This window comes from Mesoplodon mirus, assembly GCF_964341445.2.
Source record: "Mesoplodon mirus genome assembly, chromosome: 6".
Taxonomy (NCBI): Eukaryota; Metazoa; Chordata; class Mammalia; order Artiodactyla; family Ziphiidae; genus Mesoplodon; species Mesoplodon mirus.
The window spans coordinates 30,238,903-30,266,356 of record NC_138982.1 but is presented as its reverse complement, the minus strand read 5'-3'; the positions used below and the strand labels follow the sequence as shown (position 1 = coordinate 30,266,356).

At 41.7% G+C, this 27,454-nt stretch overlaps 1 protein-coding gene across 9 annotated transcripts in view; it reads right to left on the bottom strand.

The window, feature by feature from the left end:
- Positions 1-1,045: 1,045 nt before the first annotated feature.
- LOC309806660 (uncharacterized protein) overlaps positions 1,046-27,454 on the bottom strand; it is a gene marked incomplete at its 5' end in the record, with an annotated part of 38,212 nt that continues 11,803 nt past the window's right edge. For 2 of the 9 annotated variants that reach the window (XM_082625566.1, XM_082625568.1), the window contains 2 exons: positions 10,167-12,377; positions 15,049-15,087. In XM_082625566.1, the coding sequence (XP_082481692.1) occupies positions 12,237-12,377; positions 15,049-15,087 (180 nt within the window). In that variant the 3' untranslated portion in view covers positions 10,167-12,236. Of the gene's footprint in view, positions 1,466-3,699; positions 3,851-7,764; positions 7,797-10,166; positions 12,378-15,048; positions 15,088-27,454 lie in introns of those variants that run through there. The other 7 variants (XR_014294419.1, XM_082625571.1, XR_014294418.1 and 4 more) reach the window with 6 other exon arrangements.

Sequence of the window (27,454 nt, the reverse complement as noted above, 5' to 3'; positions counted from 1 at the left end):
CTGTCTATAAGTCATGAAGAGAGCTCTCACCAGAAACCAACCCTGCTCGCAACATGATCTTAGACTTCTGGTCCCTAGACCAGTGAAAAAATAAATCTCTGTTGTTTAAGCCACACAGACTGGAATACTTTGTTATGGCAGCCCAAGCAGAATAATATGATAGTAGGAAACTCTACAGGACAAGCAACCTGGTTTCTTCAACAAATGTCTGCAACAAGAAGAGAGAGAGAGAGAGAAAGAAAGGGCACACACTAGGTGGAGGTGAACTCTAAAATTCAAGAAATTTAAAAGACACCAATCATTTGCATGGGCCTTATTTGGATACATATTCAAACAAAATGGAAAGAAGAAAAAGATAACTTTAACTACAGTATCTCTCAAATTTCACCATCTCCTTATAAATGAGGTATTAACATCATTTTTCAAATGAGAAAATAGAGGCTCGTTGAGGCTAAACAATTTTGCCTAAGATCACTGTAGGAAATAAACTTGTAAAGTGCTTAGAACAGTACCAATAGTCTAGGAAACACTCAACAAATGTTAGCAGATAGCAAAAAAGAAAAAAAAAAAGAAGAGGAAGAGGAAAAAGAGATGTTTACATTATTTATGACATTTATGGGACAATTGGAAATTTGAACACTGGATATTTTATTATATTAAGGAATTTTTATTGTTACTTTTAAGCGTGGTCAAGGTATTGTGGTTATCGGTTTTTTTGTAAAAAAAAAAAAGGGTATCCAGATACATGCTGAAATATTTACAGATGAAATGAAATGATGTCTGGGATTTGCTTCAAAATAATATGGGGGATAGCATGTGATAAAATAAATGAAACAAGACTGGCTATGAGTTGATAGTTGTTGAAGCTGGTGATGGATTTGCATGGGTTCATTATACTATTTTCTCTGTTTTTTGTGTATGTTTGAAATTGTCAAGAACTCAGGTACTTTTTGTCTATAACCAACATATCTTTATACTTGTCTATCTCCACCCTCCCCCTTTGCAAGCAAGGAAGAAAGAAAGAAAGAAAAAGAGAGAGAGGAAGGAAGGAAGGAAGGGAAGGAGGGAAAACAGCATAAAGGTATTACCAGTAACCAGGAAAAAAAAAATTAGTCATGGCAGGTTAACCTTCCTCAAAAAACAGAAACTTTTCCTGTAAAAAATACATTTAACGACTTCAAAAACAGACTTTTTATAAAATAGGAAGAAGGAAAGAAAAAATGGCAAAAAAAAAATTGAGTTGTGGTTTTATGTGAAACTGCCACTCCTTCCAGACAAAATCACCTGCTCATCTTCCTTGTCAATCTCCATTGTCACCCCGATCATTTCCAGGAGCTGCCACTGGTCTGTTCCTCTGGGAGTGGAAGATCCAGTAAAATTCGTTATTTTCTTGATCACCGCCAAGGCTCCAGGACTTATGGGACAGGCAGAATTGGTGGGATCTTCTGTCTGGTGTGTGCTTGACCTGGCAGATAAAATCAGCAAGGAAGATATGCATATGCCCAAACAATCAGTCCCCACAATGGGTTCTCACTTTGTGCTTAGTATGTGCTGGCTTTGTATGGGATGTAGTTGTGATTTTATTCCTAGCCTCAAGGAACCCACGATCTAGTAGGATGGTGTGGTGAATACACACAGAATTAATGCCTTAGCCCATAGAATAGGGCTTTTGAGCTTACCAAGTGTTTTCACAGATACGGTTTCATTTGATCCTTACAACAGGTCCTGAAAGCAGCACAGAGTGACTATAGCAAAGTCAATTCCAAACTTGGAGTTATAAAATGACCTTGTGATAAACTTGAAGGAAATCCCCCTGAGTTTTTTTTTATTGAAGTATAGTTGATTTACAATGTTGTGTTAGTTTCTGGTGTACAGAAAAGTGATTCAGATATATATATATTCTTTTTCAGATTATTTTCCATTATAGGTTATTACACGATATTGAATATAGTTCCCTGTGCTCTATAGTAGGTCCTTGTTTTTATCTATTTTATATACAGTAGTGTGTATCTGGTAATCCCAAGCCCTTTATTTATCCCTCCCCCCCACCCCCTTTCCCCATTGGCAACCATAAGTTTCTTTTCTATGTCTGTGGGTCTGTTTTTGTTTCATAAATAAGTTCATTTGTATCACTTTTATAGATTCCACATATAAGTGATATCATATTATATTTATCTTTCTCTGACTTACTTCACTTAATGCGATCATCTCTAGGTGCACCCATGTTGCTGCAAATGGCATTGTTTCATTCTTCTTTATGGCTGAGTACTATTCCACTGTATGTATGTACCACATCTCCCTGACTTACAATCATTCATTGGGTGCTAAGAGGTGGGTGTCTATCTGGGGTAGGCAAGAAAGGATTCTGACTACACTTAAGAGAGCTTAAATCCAACCAGTTACACAAGACATGATATGAAAAAAAATGTTTCTAAAATATGTTTTTTTAACTGACTCCCACTTAATATATGCTGTTTTCTCTGTAAGACATACTGATCTCACTAAATACTTCTGGCTGGCAGTCTTTTACACCTACCGATTATGTTGTAGGCTTTCCTAGAGTCAGTTAGTTGGGTTTGTTCCCAAACCTGTTTATGCCAGTTGTGTTATTTCATAATTATGCAGTTAAAAAGAATATTATGTTAACCCATGAAATAATGAGTACAAAAAATAATGGTTTTTTTTAATGAAAATTAATTGGTGCCATGGGAGAACTTGACAAAAGTATTTTTATTAAATAAAGTTGCTATTGAATAATATGTAAAGGAGACAACTTTGTGATGAAAATTGTAAAAATCTAGATGGATTCTGCTCTCAGATTGCTTTGTAGCTGTCTTTATGTTGTTGCTCTACTTTAAAAAAAACTAAACTGGAAATTGTAGATGATACCTTATGAGTGGGCTTTACGCAAGGGAAAGGAGGTCGATTTTAAAGAAAAGGTCTTTGTCCTGTAGCAAAAAATTGGCACACAGGGTCCAGTGGTTAGGACACTGAGCTTCCACCACAGGTGGCCCAGGTTCCATCCCTGGTCAGGGGACTAAGATCCCACAAGCCACGTGGCTCAGCCAAGAAAAAAAATTGGCACACATTTCAATGTTTTAGAATAAATGCTAAATGCATTCCTTTTTATAATTTCCTCAGTTTTTTCAATGAATTTGGTGTTTTTAAAATTTATTTATTTTATTTATTTTATCTTTGGCTGCGTTGGGTCTTCGTTGCTGCGTGCGGGCTTTCTCTAGTTGCGGCAAGTGGGCTACTCTTCGTTGCGGCGCGCAGGCTTCTCATTGCGGTGGCTTCTCTCTTTGTTGTGGAGCACAGGCTCTGGGCTTCAGTAGTTGTGGCTCGTGGACTCTACAGCGCAGGCTCAGTAGTTGTGGCGCACAGGCTTTGTTGCTCTGTGGCATGTGGGATCTTCCTGGACCAGGGCTTGAACCCGTGTTCCCTGCATTGGCAGGCAGATTCTTAACCATTGTGCCACCAGGGAAGCCCCAGTGAGCTTGTTTTCAATTTACTCTTTAAACATATTCTCCTAACAAACTACCTTTCTCAATTTGGTTAGATAAGAGGGCTTGTACTGAACTACACCTGCATGGAGCCTAAACAAAGAAGAGTCAGGGAGAGTCAAGGAGAATGAAAAGTTGATGACGTTCTCCAGGGCTGTCCACGCGAGATAGGAGCAGACTCATATAACTACTCCTTGGAGCTCTCTCCGAGTGGAGGGCATGGGTGGTTGAGCTCATCTACATTGATGTCATTGGCCACTGGGGTTGTTTAACATCCCCCTTGTTCTGATTTCCTCTTCACCAAGAAATCATCTGTCTACGATCTGGCCATCCATGTACATTTCCTCCTAGAAGAGAATGTGCTGATGAGAGAAGACTTGAGTCCTGATTCCTGAAGCTGTTAACATTTTTCATTGTAAATTAGCGAAGTATTACAATGATGTATAATTTATAGGAGACAGTACTGCCTCTTATACTTCTAGTGAAAACATACCTTGAAGCAGGTGGAAGTCATCCAACAGTGTTAATATATCTGCCAATTTAAAAATATTGCCAACAGATTCAAAATGTTTCAATACCCCCTGTGACCTAAATGAAACTGCCAGTTTGCAATCCATGCTCCAGAATCCATGATGCAGAAGAAGGAGACATTCTTTTTGTGGTTGTTGTTTTGCTATTCAACTTAGAGTCTGGGTCTCTTTGCATCAGCAAATGTATTTATTTGCCATGGATTGAGGACCTACTATGCATAAGACACTGTTCCAGGTGACTTACATACATTCAAATAATCCTCATAATCTGGCAAAATTTTGATTTTATAGATGAAGAAGCAGATAGAGAAGTTAGTTAACTTTCCCTAGCATGCACAGCTAAATAGAGCTAATATTAGAGGTCACGTTTCTCTTGCTTCAGCATTCTTCTTTTTCACTAAAAAATATCAATATTAAATTCATCAGTGTTCCCTTTTTCTGCAATTAAAAAATTTCTGTCACTCTAACTGTGAATCTTTTTTTTTTTTTTTTGCTTCATTTGCTAAACAATTACCACAAGTTAAGACTTCCAGGAGAAATAAATACTCCATATTATCAGGAGACATTCTGAAAGAAGCTAAGGTCAGCCCTTGGCTAAATAAATGGGCAGCGTCAATGGGTTCTGTGCTTGTGTGACCCCCCGCAATGCAGAGGTGCTAACATCGGGTTACACAGCAGACAGTTGCCCCAAGGAGAGTTAAACTTGTGACATTTCAACAGCCAACACAACGAAATTTATTATTAGCTGTTTACCACGTGCCAGGTACTGTGCTAAGAATTTGGAATGTCTTTAATTCTTACAGCAAACCTATGAAGAAATTGAGGTGCAGAAATGTGAGGTAACTTGCCCAAGGTCACATAATAGTAAATTGAAGAGACCAGATTCAAGTTCAGGTTTAGTCTGGCTCCAGAGTCCATGCCATTAATCACCTTGAGAGTCTATCTTCCAGTTATATTAACCGTTTGTTGGATGAACATTTCGTGCCTGGCACTGTGCTCATGATAGACACCCATAGTTTTTCATGACTTAACTTCTCTTTTCCTTTAATTTTTTGGGTGGCATAAGCAGGCAGTTTATGTTATATAGTCTGGCCCCTCCTTGAAGATGCTCAAATAACTTATTTTTTGAGGAATCTAGCAACTGTTATGCTAAAGAGAGTAAATTAAGGACTACAGGGTACTATGATGATGATAATTACAGTTTACTGAGTGCTTACTCTGTGCCAGGCATCTTACTAAGCACTTTATACGTAATATCCTATTTTATTACTTTGCACCAATGCTATGAGGCAGATACAAAGTAACCAAATATCTCCAAGAACCCTTAGCCAAGGTAAGGATAAAGGCATGACTTCCCTACACTGATTGAGACACAGTTGGAAATAAGCTATAGAAGGGAGGGATTTTGAGAAGTGAAACCAATGGAACAGAATAGATCCCAGAAAACATCCTCATGCACGAGTGGAAACTTTATCTACAACAGAGCTGGCATTGCAGATCATTGGAGAAATTAGAGACCATTCTATAGTTGGTGTAAGGGAAATCAGATGTACATGTGGAAAAAGAATTGGATACCTACATCACACAATATACAACAACCAATGAAGTATGCAAAGAAAAGCTTCAAAACCTTTAGTAGAAAATATAGGAGAATATTGGTGTGATCTCAATGTAGGAAAGAATATTTTAAACGAAGAACAAAAGTGCAAGTCATGAAGGAAAGTTTTGTCAAACTCAGTGCCATTAAAATTAAGAAATTCTGTTTATCAAAAGGTGACAGAACGAATGTGAAAGACAAGTTACAATCTGGGAAAAGAAATTTGCAAAACATATAACCAACAAAAAAATTTATCCAGAAAGTATGTTTTATAATATATATATTGTATATGTAAAACACATATATGCACTTATAGCAAACATATCTATAACACACATCTTAGAAATTAATTTTTAGAAAGGCAAAATCTAACAGAAAGGCATTTGACAGAAGAGAAACCATGAATGTCCAATAAACACATGCAACCATGCTCAATCTCATTTATAATTAGGAAAATGGAATTAGACCTGAATGAGATACCATTTTATAGCATCCAAACTGATAAAACATTTTAAAAACATGTTGGTGAGGCAACTGTGGAATAACATAGATTCTTACATACTGTTGGTGGGAATGTAAATTATTCCAACCACTTTGAAAATAATTTGGCATTATTTTGTGAAGTTGAACATACACATAAAATGTTCCGTTACCCAGCAATCCCAGGGATGTGTACGCACACACACACACACACACACTTACCCCAGATCAACTCTTACACGTGTGCAACACAAGGCATGTACAAATATGTCCATAATAGCATTTTCTTTGTAGTAGCAAAACAATAAGAAACAGTTTAATTGGCTACCAAGAGAAGAATGGATCATTTCTGCCATACTTACACAATACCTTACTGCAATGAAAATGAATGAACTTTAGCTATTATGTATCAATATAAATGCATATTTCAAACAAAATGCCAAGTGAAAAAATCACATTGCAGGAGATTATATGCAATATGATAACATTTATATAAAGTGCAGAAACAGGCAAAACTGAACTGTATATTGCTAAGGCATGCGTGGAAGTCTATTTTTTTTTGAGTGATGGAATCATATACCCAAACTTTAGAGCTGTGCTTACTTTGGGAGAAGGAGGGTCAGGAGAATGGCATGATGGTAGGGCACAGAGGGGATTTCAACAGAACTGGGAACGTTCTCTTTCATGAGCAGAGTGGTAAATCCATGAGGGTTCATGTTATTATTATTATTATTAAATTCCTTATACATTTTTGAAAGCTTGAAATAAGGTAGAATGGAGATAAGAGATGAGAAGATGACTGGAATCATTGGCTACATATTTAATAACCCAAGGAAATAATATCTTTTAGAGATACCAACCCAATATTCTCTTTTATCTTCTCTATCAACCTTCGCCATCCCTCTTACCTCCTCCAGCCAAAAAAGAAAACAAAAACTAAACAAATAGTGAATGAATAACCCATAATTTGAGTGAAACCAGTTATTTATTTTAGTTTTTTGAAATAACACATGGAAATACAATAGTTTGGTACAGTGCCTGGTACAAGGTAACTGATCAGTAAATGTTATTTTTTTATTATTAAATTTATTTATTTTTGGCTGCGTTGGGTCCTCATTGCTGCGTGTGGGCTTTCTCTAGTTGGGGCGAGCAGGGTCTACTCTTTGTTGCGGTGCACGGGCTTATTGCAGTGGCTTCTCTTGTTGTGGAGCACAGGCTCTAGGCACACGGGCTTCAGTAGCTGTGTCACGCAGGCTCAGTAGTTGTAGCTCATGGGCTCTAGAGTGCAGCCTCAGTAGTTGTGGCACACAGGCTTAGTTGCTCCGCAGCATGTGGGATCTTCCTGGACCAGGGCTCTAACCCATGTCCCCTGCATTGGCAGGGGATTTTTAACCACTGTGCAACCAGGGAAGTTCTAAACCAATTATTTAAAAAGCAACCCAATAAAAAACTGATTGGTGAAATGAAGATACCAAAGATATTCTCATAAAGGCTGAGGGACAGGAATTCCCTGGTGGTCCAGTGGTTAGGACTCTGTGCTTCCACTGCAGGGGGCACAGTTTTCATCCCTGGTTGGAGAATTAAACCCCTCATAATGCGCAGCCAAAAAAAAAAAAAAAAAAAAGGCTGAGGGAGGTGTTCTGTCATGATATTTGGTCTTCAGACTTTTTATTTTTTTTCTGTGAACTTTAAAAAAATTTTTTAAACTATGTACAGCTCATAATTTTTATGTTTACATCTAAAACTTTTCATAAGTTTAAGAAGTAAAGGCAATTCCCTATTTATTAGTAATACTGACATCTTAAAACAAGCTTTGTATAATTTTAAAAATGTTTCCAGTGAAATCTATGTACTATAGTAATTTGATATATAATCATCCATTTAAAATATACAAGAACAAGCTCTTCTTAAAATATTGACATTTAAAACAAGACTTTAATATAATTTTTTAAAATGCTTCCAATGGAATCTATGTACCATAGTGATTTGATATCATTATCCATTTAGAAATGGTAGAATAAGCTCTTCTAAATGTTGCACCATTCTTTCTTCTCTTTGATTCATATTTTCATTCCTTTACCTTATAGAACTTTACCCTTATGAAACATACTTTGTGTCATATTTTTCTACAACAAAAAGGTGTGTATAAACTTAGAGTCCTTAAGTATCTAAGTACTAAAAAGTTTCTTCTGGATTGAGTCATACAATGGTTAATAGTATACAGTGGATAAAAACACAAATATACGTTTTGTTAGTTATTATTATTAAACACAATTTTTATTGGAAATTTTTCTCTTCATGAGATGGATCAATTTTTTTCTTTTTAAAAAAATACTTATTTATTTATTTAGCTGCATTGTGTCTTACTCGCGGCATGCAGGATCTTTTGTTGCGGTGCATGGGCTTCTCTCTAGTTGTGGCATGCGGGCTCAGTAGTTGTGGCACGCGGGCTTAGTTGCCCCGCGGCAGGTGGGATCCTAGTTCCCCAACCAGGGGTTGAACCCACGTCCCCTGCCTCGAAAGGTGGATTTTTTACCACTGGACCACCAAGGAAGTCCCCAGTTTTTTTTTCTTTCCTTTTTTCTACTCTTAAAGACAATAAGATAATATATCCATGTTGACAATTACTTGATGCTAAAGTGGAATAGGATTCAGCAGTGTCGAACAATACTCTGCAAAGAATAATCTGTGGTCTTAAGATTTGCAATTGAGGATACACAGATTCTGGTTAAACCAAAAGAGTGTTCCAAGGGAGAGTGTCAGGGGCTTATAAAGGCAAAAGCCGCAAGGTTGTTAGCTGTCTGGCAGGAATTACGATCGACTATGATGTAGGAGAGGAAATATTTGTCCTTAAGGGATAGGCTGTCATGAGTTATTTTAAGGTAAGGGTCCAATAAGTAGCTTGAGTTTCTGGATCATTGGGCAGGTGTTCTGGATGCCTGCATTAAGAAAATAAGTGGTCAAAGTTCAGATTCTATCAGTACTAAGATGTGCGTAAGTAAGTCCCACTTCCTCACTCCTAGCTCCATTTTAGAGAGCTCTCTTAGCAATACCAACTCCATTTTGATTTTCCTTTCACAGAATCAATAATCACCTTATTTTTTCCTTTTTTAATAGATGTAAACGCTGAGAAATTTTGTTCCTGTTTAAGCAGTGAGATTGGAAGTTTTGTTATAGAAACGTCATTTAATTCTTTGAATTCTTTTTGCATAAATGCTAAAAATCACTTAGTGGTTTTTTCCTCAAAATTATTTTAAAATAACTATCAGTGGATAATTCACATCTCCTTTAACTTTGTTGGGAGCAATGAATCAACAACATTTGACTTGTGAAAATATTTGTAACCAGTTATTAGAGTTAGTCACTCTCCCAACAATAACACCAATATTTCAAATTGTTTCTTTTCTTGGGCATGGGGTGGTTTTTGCACCCTGCAGCAATGCACCATTGTAAGATTTGAGATGGAAGAGAGGAGAGAAGAAAAGTAGAAAGAAGTCTATGGTAAATGGGAGCATATAGCTTTGGTCTGACTCTTTCTTAGACAGATTTTAGGAAACAGTGAAAATGGGTATTGAAGATCTGGAAATTGATTCCTTTAAAACTTCTCAAGACTCTACGTGGAAAGTTTTCCAGACTACTCTTGGAGTATAGTCTCTGTACAAGCAACATTGGCATGGCTGGGAGCTGGTTAGAAATGCAGAATCTCAGCCCCACTCCAGACCTAAAGAAACAGAATCTGCATTTAACAGAAATCTCAGGGTGATTCATTAACACATTAAAGTTTGAGAAGCACTGGACTAGACCATTACCACTCCCCCGTCCCCCAGACCTCATAGTTCATGCATTGACTCTTGTGTGGGTTCCTTCAAAGTGTAGGCAGGGACTTCCCTGGTGGCACAGTGGTTAAGAATCCGCCTGCCAATGCAGGGGACACGGGTTCAAGCCCTGGTCCGGGAAGATCCCACATGCTGCAGAGCAACTAAGCCCATGCGCCACAACTACTGAGCCTGCGCTCTAGAGCCCGCACGCCACAACTACTGAGCCCACATGCCACAACTACTGAAGCCTGCGTGTCTAGAACCCGTGTTCCGCAACAAAAGAAGCCGCTTCAATGATAAGACCTGCAACGAAGAGTAGCCCCCGCTCGCCCCAACTAGAGAAAGCCCGCGCGCAGCAATGAAGACCCAATGCAGCCAAAAAAAAAAAAAAAAAAAGTGTGGGCAATCCTTTAAATCCCTCTCCAGCATCTGCTGCTCATGATTCTGCCTTTAGTTCTCCAAGAAGTCCCCTGGTTCAGTTTCCAGCCACCTCTGAGACTGAGCTGGGCTTCCTGACTACAAATAATTTAAAGACTGCTTATGAAAAACCAGATGGTCCCTGAGGGATCCCTGGTGATAAGTGGCAGCTGCTGGTTCTCACTTCCTTCTCACTAATGATCAGATTTGGGAAAGAGATTCGTTTTCCTCTCTGAGTGTCACTTGGGCCTGTGATTTTGAATTACGGGATGTTAAGATTGGCAAGACCCGCCTGTGTCACAGAGAGGTTTCCTCCTATCACCCCTGTGAACATTGTGACCTTGTCATTAGGAGAGCTACAAATAGTTGCTCTTTTTTTAAGGAAAATAAAAGCCTATTCAAATAGAGGGTCAAAAGCTACTGGCTCTAGCAAGGAGAAAATGGCAGTGATTGTATCGTTGAAATGTCTTTGCCTTTCCCTGTAGTATTTCTGCTGTGTTGGCAGTTGTGCCATCCAAGCTTGGCCTGGCCCTCCACCCGCCCCTGGGCTCTGCGTTCACTTTTCATGTGTGTGAGATTCCAGATCTATAAACAAAGGGGCCCGGTGCCAAGGTCTCCCTCTTGGGCGCCAACACCCAAGTGTCAGTGGTGTTTGGAAGCAGACAAGCCGTCCGTGGGAGGAAGCATTTCCCTGGCATCATTCTCGCTTTGCCCCTGCAGCGGGAAAGCCTGTGTTACGCTGGACAGAGCAAGAACGGCTCAGAGTTCAAACCCTGCTCCATCACTTATTGGCTGGGTGATGTGGGCAAGTGACCTAAACTTTCTGAACTGCTGAGTCTCTATCTTGAAAATGGCATCAACTCAAATGGTTTCAGGAGAATTAAATGAGACTTAGAACACAAAGTACGTAAGTGGATGCTCTATAAAAGTGACTTTTCTCCTCCCCAAACAAATGGATGGTGTTGCTTAAAACCATTGCTTCATAAAGTCATGGGATCTTAGGCTGGAGCAATTCTTAAAAATATCTTATTTGCTCTTGAAGAAACTGGAGGGAAAAATAATCTGCGTGGATGAGCCAAGATTCAGATTTTACAAAAGGGCTAATTGTGCTAATGATAATTTAAGATGACGGTGGCCGAGAAGGGACACATTTCTCTACAGCTGATTGGCCACAGAGCTGTGCTGTAGGTTACGAGAACTAAGTCAGAATGCAAATAGAAAAGAAGAGAGAGGAGACAGGAGAGCAGAAGGAACACAGCCCTGAGAGTCCTCCAATGCACTGTATTTGCTGCTTTGAACAGCATTTCGAGTAGTGAAAGTAGATGTTAATATCAGTGGTTCTCAAAGCTTGGTCCCTAATCAGCAGCATCAGCATCTCCTGGGAACTTGTTAGAAATACAAATTCTCTGGCCCCAGCCCAGACCTACTGAATCAGAAACCCTGGTGGTGGGCCCAGCAGTGTTTTAGCAAACCTGACATGTGATTCAGCTGTATTATACACTAGAGGTTGGGAATTACTGGTTTACATTATAGCACATTATCATCTTTTCTAAAGCAAAGTAAAATGACATCATAAATGTCTTAGCATTTGAAATTCCTCACCTCCTTGACATATGCTGTGAAAATTCCCAGATATTATTGTCTGCTGATTCTTGCACAGTCACCAGATATAACTTCCTCCACTGCCTTGGGTGGGATTTGTTTAATCAGGAAACAGTAAAAAAAACAAAAAACAAAAAAACACAATGATTTTGAAAATTAAGCAAATGAATCTGATCTCGCTTCTATTCTCTAGAAATACCTTTCCTCTGCTGTTACAATATATTTATAACTTTATTGCAAATTATACAAATCACCCAGTTTTCATTTCCACACCGTAACAATCTCATCTCTAGAAGCAGTCACGATGAAGCCCTGTGTCGTCTGGAACATGGCGATATCTGTGATGATGTTGTGGTGACCCACAGGCAGAGCCTGGGCCCTTCCGAGGGGCATCATCACTCGTTCGCACCTTCTGCTTATTCAGAATTTCCTGTTTGGTGGTTAATAGTCGAGGAGAAAGCCAGAAGTTAAAGGCTGTAACACATTCTGCCTCTTTTCATATTCTGTCATCATCGGCTGTTTACCGATGTGTCTCTTATCATGTGTTTGCCTCAATCCCCCAGGTGGGGGCTCCTCAAGGGGAAGTCATCTTCTAATCCCCTTCTACAGGGCAGGCGTGAAACAGATGTTCATGAACGTGACTGAAACAGATGCCCAGCGAGGTCAGGAGGCTCTCCTAAGGCTTGGGACTCTTCTGAGCGCCCACGGCTATTCCCTATGGCTCCCTTTGTTACCCCACCTCTATTTATTCTGTGGGTGTTTATTACTTGCTTTATTTCCACGTGGCATTCTCTAGAGACTTTGTAAATGATTGACTGCATTCATCCCCCCAGTTCTGCAGAGATCAGGCTCTGTAAATACATTGGAAGCCGGTGATTCACAGCTAAAAGCTTTCTAATGAGGACAACTCCAACATGTTATTTTCAACATTCAACTCCCCAGTTTGAATAATTCATGGGGGAAAAAAAAATCTGTTGAACTAGAAGTGACTGGGCTATTTTAATGATAGTCGAGATTCGGAATGTTTTAGAGCTGGAGATTCTAAGAGGAGACTGAAGGCGGGAAGTGATTGCCGTGCACCCAGTGAACTGGTGAACCCAGGTCTTCTCTGGCCGACACCCTCGCCGGCCAAGGTCTCACAGTGGCTGGTCATCAGCCCAAAAGCAGCACTCAGATCTGAAGATGCACACGCCCAGCGCTTGGCCTCAAGCCCGGCAGCCTGCCACACAACGCCAGAGGTCAGGTCCAAGGGCCTTCTCCCTCGCCTTGCTGGGCCACGGAAGACCCAGGGATATTATATGTCCTTTTCCATCTTCAATCTAGCCCAGTTGGTCTCAACTGGCTGCACATTAGAACCCCCTGGGGAGCTTTTGAAAAATTGGATGCCCAGAACCTACCCCAGACCAATTACATCAGGCTCTGGGGGTAGGGGTGGGGCTGGGGCCTCAGTCTTTGTAAAGCCTCCCAGCTGATTCCAACCTGAAGCCGAGTTTGAGAAGGGTTGAATCCAGCCCTTCGTCTTGTCTCATATTCTCTTGAAGGCCAGGACCCCCTTCTTGTTCCTTCTGTTTTCTTTTGCTAATCCTTGGGCTTTCACACCGTAAACACACAGTCTACATTATGGGTGCTGCCACTGCAAGCCCTTTAAGACATTCGCACAGGGGCTTCCCTGGTGGCGCAGTGGTTGAGAGTCCGCCTGCCGATGCAGGGGACACGGGTTCGTGCCCCGATCCCGGAAGATCCCACATGCCGCGGAGCGGCTGGGCCCGCGAGCCATGGCCGCGGAGCCTGTGTGTCCGGAGCCTGTGCTCCGCAACGGGAGAGGCCACAGCAGTGAGAGGCCCGCGTACAGCAAAAAAAAAAAAAAAAAAAAAAAGACATTCGCACAAACGGCCCTGCAGTCCCCTCTCATCCCTCTCAGTTGGCTGTGTCTCCTCTCCTCTGGGTGGCCCTCCTCCAGGCCTTCTCAAGGTCCCCACAGGGCCTCAATCTCCCAGGGTGGGCAACTATTTGTCCCTGCACCTCCTCCTGAAGCCCCCTCCTCCTGGGCTTCCACCTGAGACAGCTGTGAGCCTGGACCAGAGACACTGGGAGCCCGGGCTGGACAGCAAGCTCCAGGGAGGCTGCTTGTATGATGATGGGTCCCAGAGGGAATAATTTTTGCAGCAGCTCTTCTTTTGTTCTTGCTGGCTAAGTGTGTGGGCGTGCAGCAGGCATTTGCTGGGGAACGTCGGCAAAAAATAAAACTTTTCAAGCTTCAGCTCTCTAGACAGATTGAGAGGCCTCCCAACAGTTCAGAATTGCCGAATCTGGATGCATCCACCCACTTACCCCCAGGAAGTGGTAGGTCGAGTTCGATGTTAACAGTGGCCTAGCTTATGGGACTTTACATCAGAAGGGTGAGGCTTGAAGATAAACCAGTCAACAGGTGATTTTTGAACACTTGCTGCGTGCAGAGCACCGTGCTAGGCACTGATAAAACCAAGGGGGAATTCACCTCTGCTAAAGGAACTTTATGGGCCTGGGCCACGGGGAGGAATCAAGGTTCGGGGGAGGCAGCAGTCAGTGTGACGGTCAAGAAGAGCAGAGGGCTGAGATGCAGCCCCTGACTGGGCAGGGACAGCAAGAGAGTAAAAAAAGCCATAAAAGGAGGAGGGGGTGGGAATGGCAAGATGACAGGTATGTGTTTAGCTTCCCAGGATTTAAAGTCCTGCAACTGTTTGCCTAACCTATGCTCACCAACCATACTGCAGCCACCCCATTGTTTCAATCTTGCCGTTTTGACCCCTAGCACATTCGGACCCTGCAGAGAGCTCAGCAAACACTATCCCGAGACAGCTGCAGCTTCCTTCCCAAGTCGTCTCTCTCCCTCTGCGTGTGTGTCTCTTCCTCATTTGCTGGCTCCCACCATGCCTCTCCCTTGCAATCTCTTAGATACAGAACATTTTTTTCCTGTGGATAAGTAGAGAAATAAATCCAAGCTCGCAGCCTTTTATCAGAGTAATAATGAATACAACTGGTGGAAATAATCAATACAAAATAAGGTTAACAACAGCTAACACTACATACAGGGGAAAAAATAGCTATTGAGTGAAAATTACCTGAAGAATCAAACCTTGACGAAATGCAGACATCCAAATCTGTTTGGGAACAGTTAGATTTGGTAGAAGTAATGGCCACAAAATGAAACTCACAAAGGCAGATGTTATAATTGATAAAATTTGACCCGACAAAAACCTGAAAGTGAATCAAATTTCACTGTAAAATTTAAACAGGAAAAGAATCGACGCCAATGATGATAATTCTAATAAACTTTAATAAAAATGGTGAAAGCTGGAAACTAATTGTGCTGTAGGGAAAACTGATCAATGAATTTCATTACTTAATGACACTTGCTCTAGAAGTTCCTTTCTTGATGGAAATCTATCAGTGTTGGCATAATTCTGATTAAAATGTGTAAGGCCAAACTTCCATTGGGGTTTAAATAACAATCAAAAATTATCGTGACCCCCTAGAGGCAGCAAGGTGGGAGCTAAACCACCACTCCAGGCTGGGGTATTGGAATCTGTATTTCAAAAAGAATATTCCACATTTTGAACCTTAATTTAAACAAACCAACTGTTAAAAAAGTGTATTGGGGGGCAACTCTGGAAGTTTGAACATGGACAGGATATTGGGTGGTATTAAGCAATTGTTTCTATTATTTTTAGGCATAAGAATGTTATGATCATGTTTCTTAAACGTGGACAGAACTGTCTTTCCCCCAAATCCACATGTTGAAGCCCTAACCCCTAATGTGACTGTATTTGGAGATAGGGCCCTTAAAGGAGTAAATTAAGGTTAAATAATGTCATAAGTGGGGGGGGCCTGATCCAATAGGACTGGAGTCCTTATAAGAAGACGAAGAGAGGGACTTCCCTGGTGGCACAGTGGTTAAGAATCCACCTGCCAATGCAGGGGACATGGGTTCGATCCCTGGTCCAGGAAGATCCCACATGCCGCGGAGCAATGAAGCCCGTGTGCCACAACAACTGAGCCTGCGCCCTGGAGCCCGCAAGCCACAACTACTGAGCCCACGTGCCACAACTACTGAAGCCCGTGCACCCTGAGCCCGTGCTCTACAACAAGAGAAGCCACCGCAATGAAAAGCCCGCGCACCGCAACGAAGAGTAGCCCCCGCTTGCTGCAACTAGAGAAAGCTCACACGTAGCAACAAAGATCCAATGCAGCCAAAAATAAATAAATAAATAAATAAATAAATAAAAAGAAGGGGAAGAGACACTGTGAGTGCACGGTACAGAGAAAAGGCTGTACTACAAAAACCAAGGAGAGAGGCCTCAGGAGAAACCAAACCTCTCCGCGCCTTGATCTTAGACTTCCAGCCTCCAGAACTGTGAGAAAATGAATTTCTGTTGTTTAGGCTACTGAGTTTACGGCATTTTGTTACGGCAGCCCTGGAAAACTAAGACAAGTCTTTACATAGTAGAGATACCTACTGAATTATTTATGAGTGGAGCAATATGAGATTTGCTTTAAAATACTCCAGAAATAAAAATAGACAGTAGGGGAGTATAGATGAAACAAGACTGGCTAAAAATTGACAACTGCTGGAGCTGGGTAACAGGTACACAGAGGTTCATGACACTCTTCTCTTCTGCTGGAGAGCATGTTTAAAAATATCCAAATAAGTTAAAAAAATTGCCATGGGCAATTGTAAGGTGATTTTGATGCACATCCAAGTAGATAATTACTGAAAGGGTTTCTCATTATCTTGTGTTCTAACCTGGGTTGATATGGCCTGGAATAAATGTGTTACTAACATGTATTTATAAATAACATTTTAACTAAATATAATAAGGCAGTAGGGAAAGGAATGAAAATGCCAACTGCAGGCAGTGGAACTGTGGGTAAGGAAGAGCAGGCAGGGAAGAAGGAGTCAGCATTTACTGAGTACCTAATGCACACTGGGTGCTTTGCAAACGTTAACTTTGGATGCTCATACTGGTTTAGGAAGTAGACTTTTAAATTTTTTTATCTTTTAAAAAAAGCTGTAACATGAAGAAACGAAGGCCCAGAGAGGATGAATGAATTCCCAAGATCGCATGCAAGGAAGTGACTCAGCTGGGACTTGAATCCCATCTGTTTGCCTCCAAAGCGCACATTCTTTTCCCTGGCCATTACCGCCTCCCTGGATATTGCCAAATGACAGATCATAAAGGGCAGAGGAGTTCTGACGAGGATGAGGTCATGAAGACGTGGGTCCAGTACACACTAACAAAGGACTAGGTCCTGGAGGTGGAGTGAAGAACACGAGGGCATCCCTGGAGTGAGGAGGGACAGCAAGATACAAGAACCTGGTAGCGGATAGAGAATGAGAGACCACTGTGGCTCCTGTGGACGTGTGATGAGGGTAGGAGTGGGGCATGGGCAGTGCACTTGAAAGAGAAGCTGTCCCAGGACTTGGACCTGGACAAGATTGGTAAACATAACAGATCTCAAAACGAGGTGGGAAAATGAAGCCTCCATCAACAGGTGAGGGAAGCCAGGAGTAAGTTGTTTCAGGTGGGGAGAGGAGAAAGTGATTAATTCAGTTTAGACATGTAGAATTGGAGATGAGAGTGGAACATCCTAGTGGAGAAGGCCAGACGGCAGTTGGGTTGACAGAATGTTGGATTTGAAAAATCATCTGGTCTACCTCTTCGATCAAGAAATGGGCATACAAGAAGTAACCAGGGAATGCCCTGGGATACACAGAAGATTTTGGCTCCTTAAGTCTGGCTTACACCGTGGTACGAAATATAATCATCTGTTCTTTGCTCGCCTATGTGTTCCAGGCACCGTTCTGGGTGTCAGGGTGCAGCAGGCCTGGAGGGACGTAGATGCCTGGATTATTACAAAGGTCTATTGACTGGTCTTCCTGCTTCCACCCTGGCATCTCCTCCATTTTTTTCTCAGACAGTAGCCATTAGGGTTTCTATGTTACTCAGAATAGTCTATGTAAATGGGCTAAATGTAAAAGGAACCTCCTAGATGGTGGTGGAATGCACACCCTGTGCATCTACATGAGACGGTCCTGGGAAAGTGATCCTGTAAAAAGTCAGATCCCATCACTCTTCTGCTCAGAATGATCCAGGAGCTCCTCTCTCTATTCTCTGAACACATAAGCCGCACTCTAGCCTTAGAGCCTTTGCACTGGCACTGCCCTCTCCCTAGATAGCTCTTCTGCCAGATATCCATCCACAGCTCCCTCAAGGCCTTACTCAAATGCCACCATCTCAATGAGGCCTTCTTTGACCTTCTGTTTTAAATGGCAACTCTCTGTATCTTCCCGCTACATTCTTAATTTCCTATACCCTGCTCTGATTTTTGGGGGGGTCCTTATTATTTGTTTCTTTTTTGTGTGTGAGGTACGCAGGCCTCTCACTGTTGTGGCCTCTCCCGTCGCGGAGCACAGGCTCCAGACGCGCAGGCTCAGCAGCCATGGCTCACGGGCCCAGCCACTCCGCGGCATGTGGGATCCTCCCGGACCAGGGCACGAACCTGTGTCCCCTGCATCGGCAGGCGGACTCTCAACCACTGCACCACCAGGGAGGCCCCTATTTGTTTCTTTTTAATGTCGTGTTTATCTTAACTTAAAAAATTTGACTGTCTACTCTCATTGGAATAGAAACTAGACAAGGACAGGAGTCTGTGTCCCATCTGTTCACTGCTCTAACCCCTGATTAAGAACAGTGCCTGGCACATAGCAGGTGCTTAATGAATGAATTACAGCGTAACAGGGTGGGTGATTGATAGAATAAAGACATGGACAAAGTGCCGGGAAATTAAAAAGTGGCGCCAATTCCACCTACCTGAGCGTGTCAGGGAAAGTTTCCCAGAAGAGGTGACAGTTGAGCTTGGACTTGAAAGAGAGATAAGTGGGTCAAGGCAGATGTGGTCGGCTGAATAATGGCCCCCAAAGATATCCAGGTCCTAATCCCTGGAGCCTGTGAATGTTACCTCATAGGATAAAAAAGATTTACAGATGTGATTAAGTATCTTGAGATGGGGAGATTATCCTGTATTACCCTGGTGGACCCTAAATGCAATCACAAGTGTCCTTAAAGGAAGTTGATGTAGCAGCAGCAGAAGTCAGTGTGACAAGGAAACAAGGCACTTTGCTGCTGCCTCTGAAGACGGAGGATGGAATCACAAGCCAAGGCTGGCAGAGAATGCAGCTCTCGAGGCTGGAAAAGAGAAGGGGACCAGCTCTTCCCCGGAGCTTTCTGAGGGAGAATGGCCCTGCTGACACCTTGACTTTGGCTTAGTGAAACTGATGTTGGACTTCTGAGCCCCAGACCCATAAGAGAATAAAGATGTGTGTTGTTTTAAGCCACCAAGTTTTGTGGTAATTGGTTACAGAAGCCATAGGAAACTAAGATAGCAGGTAAGGGCATCCTAGTAAGAGGGTAAGAGCATGTACAAATCATGAAAGTGGCGGCACACTCAAGATGCCCCTGAGAAGTGTAATGTGTCTGGGTTAGGCAATAGGGAACGGAGAAAGATGGAGCTGGAGACGTAGCAGGGGCTAGAGTGTGAATCCCCGGTCAGGACCGGAGGGTTTATCCTCTCGGCTTCAGGGAGTGCTGCTGACAGAGAGCCCTTACTGTCAGCCCTCCTCCAATTTTTCTGAAGATAACCACCTGTCCAAGCTCACGCCAGCTTCGTGGGGCAGCCTACATCGAGTGATTGGTCTGCACAGGAGCATAAAGACTGTCCAGCTCACTCTATTTCGGGAGAATTCTGAAGGGTCACCCAGCTTCCGAACCACCCCTCAGGGATTAGCTGAAGATTTGTTGTGATGATTTCTCCTGTGTCCAATCCCGCCTCCTTCCCTCCCTTCCACAGGTGTTCATTTCAAGATCCTCCCCAATAGACATCCTACATGCTGGTCCTTGCGTCATTCTGCTTCCCTGGGAACTCAACCTGCCAATGTGAGCTAAGAGGTCTTTAAGGGAGGGGATGAAAAGTAAGATTGGTTGGGGTGGTGATTGGGAGGAGAGATCAGTTAGGAAACTGGAGCAAAATGCCAGGTGAGAGACAGTGACGTCCTGGATGAGTGTGGAGGCAAAGGGAACTCTGTGTGTGCTCATCAGCTTCTCCATAACAGCCTCATGGAGAGAAGGTCAGTATTCCTGGAGAGACCTCATCCACTGCATGGACTTAAAAGAAGTCCTTTCTCATGATATGGCCCAAATCATTGCATTCTTGCCCTTCATTTCTAATCTGATTTTATAGAACGAGTCTGCTTTCTTACCAAAAATATGTTCTCTGTGTCCCTGGTGAGCAATCAGCTTTGGGAAGCAACAGATTTGATCAATCATTCTTCCCCAAACAAGAGGCCCACTGTCCTGGGAAGCCTACCCTAGGAAGTGTTCTTTCCATTTTTCCTTGAATACCTCCAACACCAAGGGCTCATGACCTTCTTGCAAAACAGTATGTTCTCACTCTTAGCAGAGATCATTATGTTAAATCTGAAACTGCCCAGAGCTTTCACTTGGTTCTGGTTCTGAGGCCCGATTATTGGCATCCCTTTATCTCACCTAGTTTGCTCAACAGTAAAATGGGGCTAAAAATACAATCTACCTTATGAGGTTGTGAAAAAAATGTTGAAAGCATACCTGGCACATGGTAAATGCTTAATAAAGGTAGATATTATGGATTTTAGATGTCAATCGAATATATCTCTTCAAAAAGCACTACGTGGTACTTCCCTGGTGGCACAGTGGTTAAGACTCCACGCTCCCAATGCAGGGGGCCTGGGTTCTATCCCTGGTCAGGGAACTAGATCCCACATGCATGCCACAACTAAGGACCCAGCGAGCCACAGCTAAGACCTGGCGCAACCAAATAAATAAATATTAAAAAAAAAAAAAAAAAAAAAGCACTGCATGATGACATGTGCCCTCTTCAGAGGAGAGAGAAAGAGATAGAGTTGTGCTGCTCTTGAGTTGTGAGTGGATATGGACCGGGCCTTTTTGAATTAAATGTATGTTAAGCACAGATATGGTGTGTGGACTCTCGTTCAGGATATGTGGAGGGTATAATCAAGGTGTCTCCCAGGGCTTATTTCTGCCTACTTAGAAGAAGAAAGTATTTGCTTTCCATTTACCAAACAGCAGGCTAGCATAATAAGAAGGGATTGATTGTCTCAGCATTCCATTAGCTCGAGTCTTTAAAGAGAGCATAATGCACTCCAGTGGGAAGAGGAATTGCATCATCCGGGAGCAGGAACGGGGTATGGAGAGGAATCTGGCTGGTGTTCCCGCTTTCAAAGGGGATAATCCTACTCTTCTCCACATTTACAGTATATGTTTTTTTAAACAATTCTTTAAAGTCCGGCAGTTTATACCCACATTTCCGATCCAGACACACATTTCATAACCAGCTCAACTGCTGATCAGTTAAATAATATTGAGTGATTTTCATAAATCTAAACTTTCAGTCAGAAGAACCCAGTGGAAGAATCTGCAGGGTGGTGGTTGGGGACAAGTCATCAACAGTGGTGTCAAAACCCATTTGATTGATGGCATTAAACACCAGCCATCTGCACACTATCAAACCACTGGTGGGAGAAAGAAAAATCCAGTTAATCCTCTGGTTGTTTTGTCTACCTGGAATTTACACAAGTGAACGTTAGAAACTGGGAGAAGGAAATTCTGCTTTCTGGAGAATTCAGTGATTTTTCCCCCCATTGAAGAAAGACTGCTTACTGGAGGTTTTTGTAGGAAATATAGTATAACCAGTTGGCAAATGTATAACAACACACAGGGGAGGGGAGGTGGTGGGGTGGGGGAAAGGGGTGTCCTGATTTGTAGAAGTTGCTCATTTCTGTTGTGTAGATACTTTCACATAACCTATTTCAAACTATCAACTTGACATCACTGAATGTGATCTTGGGAAGAGATGGCACACCATTTTATAGGGTTTCCACCATCCAGATACAATAGATGTAAACAAACTCAAGAGCATAGATAATAGTGAAATGTAGTAAAATAATTGGGAAGTGGAAATTTTGAGTACTTATTATCTTTTTAAAAATATGTTTATTTAAGTATAAGTTTATATAATTTAATTTTTTAAATTGAAGTATAGTTGATTTACAATGTTGATTTTTTTCAGGTGTATAGCAAAGTGATTCAGTTATAATATATATTCTTTTTCATATTCTCTTCCATTATGGTTTATTACAGGATATTGAATATAGCTCCCTGTGCTATACAGATGTCCTTGTTGTTTATCTATTTTATATATACGATTGTGTATCTGTTAATCCCAAGCTCCTAACTTATCCCTCCCCCCAATAATTTAATTTTTAATTATGGCTGTGTTTAACAGCCAGCTCCCAGAATTCCTGAAATTATAACAACTACTAGTTCCTATGAGCCCATACAAGTGGCTCCAGCTCACCATGACCCTTGTGGCACTTGAAGACAAAAAAACACATATTCCTTGGGGATCGGGGATACAGGCATGTCAGCTTCTCTCAGGTCCAACCCCTAATCACTCACTCACTCACTCATTCATTTTCTGTTTATTCAACAAATATCTACTGAGCATGTGTTGGACACTGCAAATCCTGACATGACCAAGAGGAGCTCGACGTGGACAAGGGAGCTGATTCCAGGGGAGTGTAATGAGATATGTGGCAGAGATGGAAACAGGCAAGGCGACAGGAAGGAAGAGTGGGCTCCTGGACTGCAGCCCGGGGGACTACCGGTTTGACCTCTGAGCCATTCTAACACAGTGGATCTTTCCCCTTATTCATACAGTCTTCTCCCTCAGCTCCCACAACACTGCCCTCTCCTGGCTTTCCTGATGCCTTGTTACCTGCTCTTCCTTAGTCTCCTCTGCTGGCTCTTCCTCACCTCCACGACCTCTAAATGTTACAGTGTCCCAGATTCTAGTCCTTGCACTTCTTCTCTTTCCTACCTCCCCTCCTCAATGGTAATTTATCCAGTGTCATGGCTGTAGAGCACCCACTTCCAGCTCTGACCCCTCCTCTAAACTCCAGACTCATCTCTCCAATTGCCCACTTGAAAACCCTACTGGATGGCTTATAGATAAGTCAAATTGACCATGCTGAAGCCCTGACCTTCTGTCCTCTAAAACTTGTTCCTCTCCATCCCCCCATCCCAGGAAATGGCAACTCTAGACTTCTAGTTGTTCAGGAGCTCAAAACCTGTAAGACATTCTTGACCGCTCTCTTTCTTTAATCCCCCAAATCCAATCCATTGGCCAAGATTGGGGACTCTACCTTCAAAACACCCAAAATGCAACCACGTCTTAGCACCACTACCACCTTCACTGTGGACCAAGCCATCATCATCTCTCACCTGGATATTGCAATAGCCTCTTAATAAAGTCTCCCAGTTTTCACTATTGTTCACACACACACCCCCCAATCACCTACAGTCTAATCTCAACATAGCAGCCAGAGTGGTCCTATTGAAAAAAAAAGGATCATTTCATTTACCTCATAGAATTTTCACGTGTATTACAGTGTTTGGCATATTGCACACATTTGATTTTTATTAATTATTATCGTTGCATTTAAATTCACAGGCTATCATATGTTATCATGATTTCTAATACAGGCATACCGCAGAGATATTGCGGGTTCAGTTTCAGACCACTGCAATAAAGCAAATATCTCAATTAAGTGATTCACACAAATTATTTTTGTTTCCCATTGCATATAAAACTTACATTAACATTACACTGTAGCCTATTAAGTGTGCAATAGCATTAACTCTAAAAAATGTACATGCCTTAATCTAAAAATATTTTATTGCTAAAAAATGCTAACTATAATCTGAGCCTTCAGTGAGTCGTAGTCTTTTTTGCTGTTGGAGGGTCTGGCCTGGCTGGCTGCTGACTGATCAGAGTGGTGGCTGCTGAGGGCGGGGGTGGCTGGCAGTTTCTTAAAATTAGACAACAATAAATTTTGCCACATCAACTGATTCATCCTTTCATGAATGATTCCTCTGTAGCATGCAATGATGTTTTATAGCATTTTACCCACAGTAGAACTTCTTTCAAAACTGGAGTCACTCTTCTCAAACCCTGCCAGTGCTTTATCAACTAAATTTATATAATATTCTAAATCCATTGTTGTCATTTCAACAAGCTTCACAGCACCTTTACCAGGAGTAGTTTCCATCTCAAGAAATCATTTTCTCTGCTCATCCATAAGAAGCAACTCCTCATCCATTCAAGTTTTAACATGGGATTGCAGCAATTCAGCCACATCTTCAGGCTCCATGTCTAATTCTAGTTCTCTTGCTGTTTCCACCACATCTGCAATTACTTCCTCCACTGGAGTCTTGAACCCCTCAAAGACATCCATGAGGTTTGGAATCAACTTCTTCCAAATTCCTGTTAATGTTGGTATTTTGACCTCTTCCCATGAATCATTAATGTTCTTCATGGCATCTAGAATGGTGAATCATTTCCAGAAAGTTTTCAGTTGACTTCGCCCAGGTCCATCAGAATGATCAGTCTCTATGGCACCTATAGCCTTAGGAAATGTCTTTCTTAAATAATAAGACTTGAAAGTTGAAATTACTCCTTGGTCCCTGGGCTGCAGAATGGGTGTTTTGTTAGGCAAGTATGGAAACAACATGAATCTCATTGTGCATCTCCCTCAGAGCTCTTGGGTGACCAGGTCCATTGTCAATGAACAGTCATATTTTGAAAGGAATCTTTTTTCTTCTGAGCAATAGGTCTCAACAGTGGGCTTAAAATATTCATTCAGTAAATCATGTTGTAAGTAGATGTGCTGTCATCCAAGCTTTGTTGTTCCATTTATAGAACAGAGCCAGAGTAAATTTAGCATAATTCTTAAGGGCCCTAGGATTTTAGGAATGATAAATGAGCTCTGGCTTCAAATTCAAGTCACCAGCTGCATTAGCCCCTAAGAAGAGAGTCAGCCTGTCCCTTGAAGCTTTGAAGACAGGCATTGACTTCTCCTCTCTAGCTGTGAAAGACCTAGATGGTATCTTCTTCCAGTGGAAGGCTGTTTCATCCACATTGAAAATCTGTTGCTTAATGTGGCTACCTTCATTAATGATCTTAGCTGGATATTCTGGATAACTTGCTGTAGCTTCTACGTCAGCACTCACTGCTTCACCTTTTACTCTGATGTCACAAAGATGGCTTCTTTCCGTAAACCTCATGAACCAACCTCTGCTAAGCTTCACACTTTTCTTCTGCAGCTTCCTCACCTCTCTCAGCCTTCATAGAACTGAAGAGAGTTAGGGCCTTACTCTGGATTAGGCTTTGGTTTAAGGCAATGTGGTGGTTGGTTTGGTCTTCTATCCAGACCACTCAGACATTCTCCATATCAACAGTAGGGCTGTTTCACTTTCTTACCATTCGTGTGTACACTGGAGTAACACTTTTAATTTCCTTCAAGAATTTTTCCTTTGCATCCATTCACAACTTGGCTAATTGTTTGGTTCAAAGGGCCCAGCTTTTGGCCAGACTGGGCTGTTGACATGCCTTCCTCAATAAGCTTAATCATTTCTAGCTTTTTTTTTTTTTTTTTTTTTTTGCGGTACGCCGGCCTCTCACTGTTGTGGCCTCTCCCATTGCGGAACACAGGCTCCGGACGCACAGGCTCAGCGGCCATGGCTCACGGGCCCAGCTGCTCCGCGGCATGTGGGATCTTCCCAGACCGGGGCACGAACCTGTGTTCCCTGCATCGGCAGGTGGACTCTCAACCACTGAGCCACCAGGGAAGCCCTACTACATTTTATTATTATCATGTTCTTGAAGGTAAGGCTATTATATCTGTATTTTACAAATACTAAATAATTTTCTGCTACTGTACATCTCTTCCCAACTCTCATGGCATTCAGTGCCATCATATGGTAGCTGGAAATCAGCTGCAGTGGGAGTATTTACACCATGGAGATTAGCAAGGGCGTTTTCACTTGGAGGTGCAGTTGTTAAACATTTACCATTACGGATAAAGAAGATGTGGTATATATATATACAATAGAATACTACTCAGCCATAAAAAAAGAATGAAGTAATGCCATCTGCAGCTACACGAATGGGCCTAGAGATGATCACACTAAGTTAGTCAGAAAGAGAAGGACAAATACCATATGATATCACTCGTATGTGGATTCTGAAATATGACACAAATGAACTTATCTACGACATAGAAACAGATGAACAGACACAGAGAACAGACTTGTGATTGCCAAGGGGGAGAGGGGTGGGGGAAGGATGGATTTGGAGTTTGGGGTTAGCAGATGCAAACTATTGTATGCAGAATAGATAAACAAGGTTCTACTGTATAGCACAGGGGACTATATTCAATTTCTTATGATAAACTGCAATGGAAAAGAATATTTAGAAAAAGAATGTATATATATGTATAACTGAATCACTTTGCTGTACAGCAGAAATTAACACAACATTGTAAATCAACTGTACTTCAATAAAAAGAATTTTTTTAATTTACCATTACACCACTAACTTGGGTTAACTAAAAAGTTGAAAAATACAGTGCTCGTGAATTAGCCTTGCTCTGTATAAAGCAGCTTCGTGTAGTGGAGAGACCTTTGCATTGACTAGTTCTGCTAATACTTTGAAAACATCATCTCTGTCCCTCAAGACCCTCAATCTCTTAAGCAGGCAAAAACATAATACTCACTCCATTGACCCATAAGATTATTGTGAAAACAAAAATTCATTTTAACTCCAAAAAATTGTTCTGTGGTTTATGATTTGTGGTTTAATAAAAGGGCTTAAAAATGAATATCTTATATAAACACAGGGCATTGTGACAAAGCATTGTGCAGTCTCAAGAGAACAGACAACAGATATAAAGGCATATTTTGCTATTTCCTTGACCTCAGTGTCTGGCTGGATGTGAGGAGTGATAGGACAGTGTTCCAGTGCCCATTGATGGAATCTGTGCGCCCTTTTGGGGGAAAACTTGATACACTGAAGTAGCTTTTAAGTTGGCACATTTTGGTTATGCTGGGATACTTGAGTGAATAACTCATGGCTAAAATTAAGGCTTATTAATAACTCAGAATTTTACGTTAAGATTATTCATTTGTATGCATTTTTTCCCACACACACACAAAAAATGTGTGAACAAAATGTAAAGGGATTTATTTAGCACTAAATCCTGTGATCTGTTTGTTGGGGCAAAGTGCTAAGTGCACTTCTTTCCTTCCCCAATTCTCACTCTCGATCTGCAGCTGTGAACTGAGTTTGGGGCAGAGAGGGACAATGTCCACTCCTGATTGTTGCCCCCTTGTGGCCATTAGACAGAAGCTTGAGTAGCCTGAACCACCTGCTGTGGACTACAGACACTTGGGGAGGGGTAAAGTCTTGGCAAGAAGTATCTGAATCCTTTTCAATTCCCAAAGCTTTGTCTGTCGAATAAAGAATGACTATTTTTCCAAAAAAAAAAAAAAAAAGAATGCCTATTTTTCAAATTCA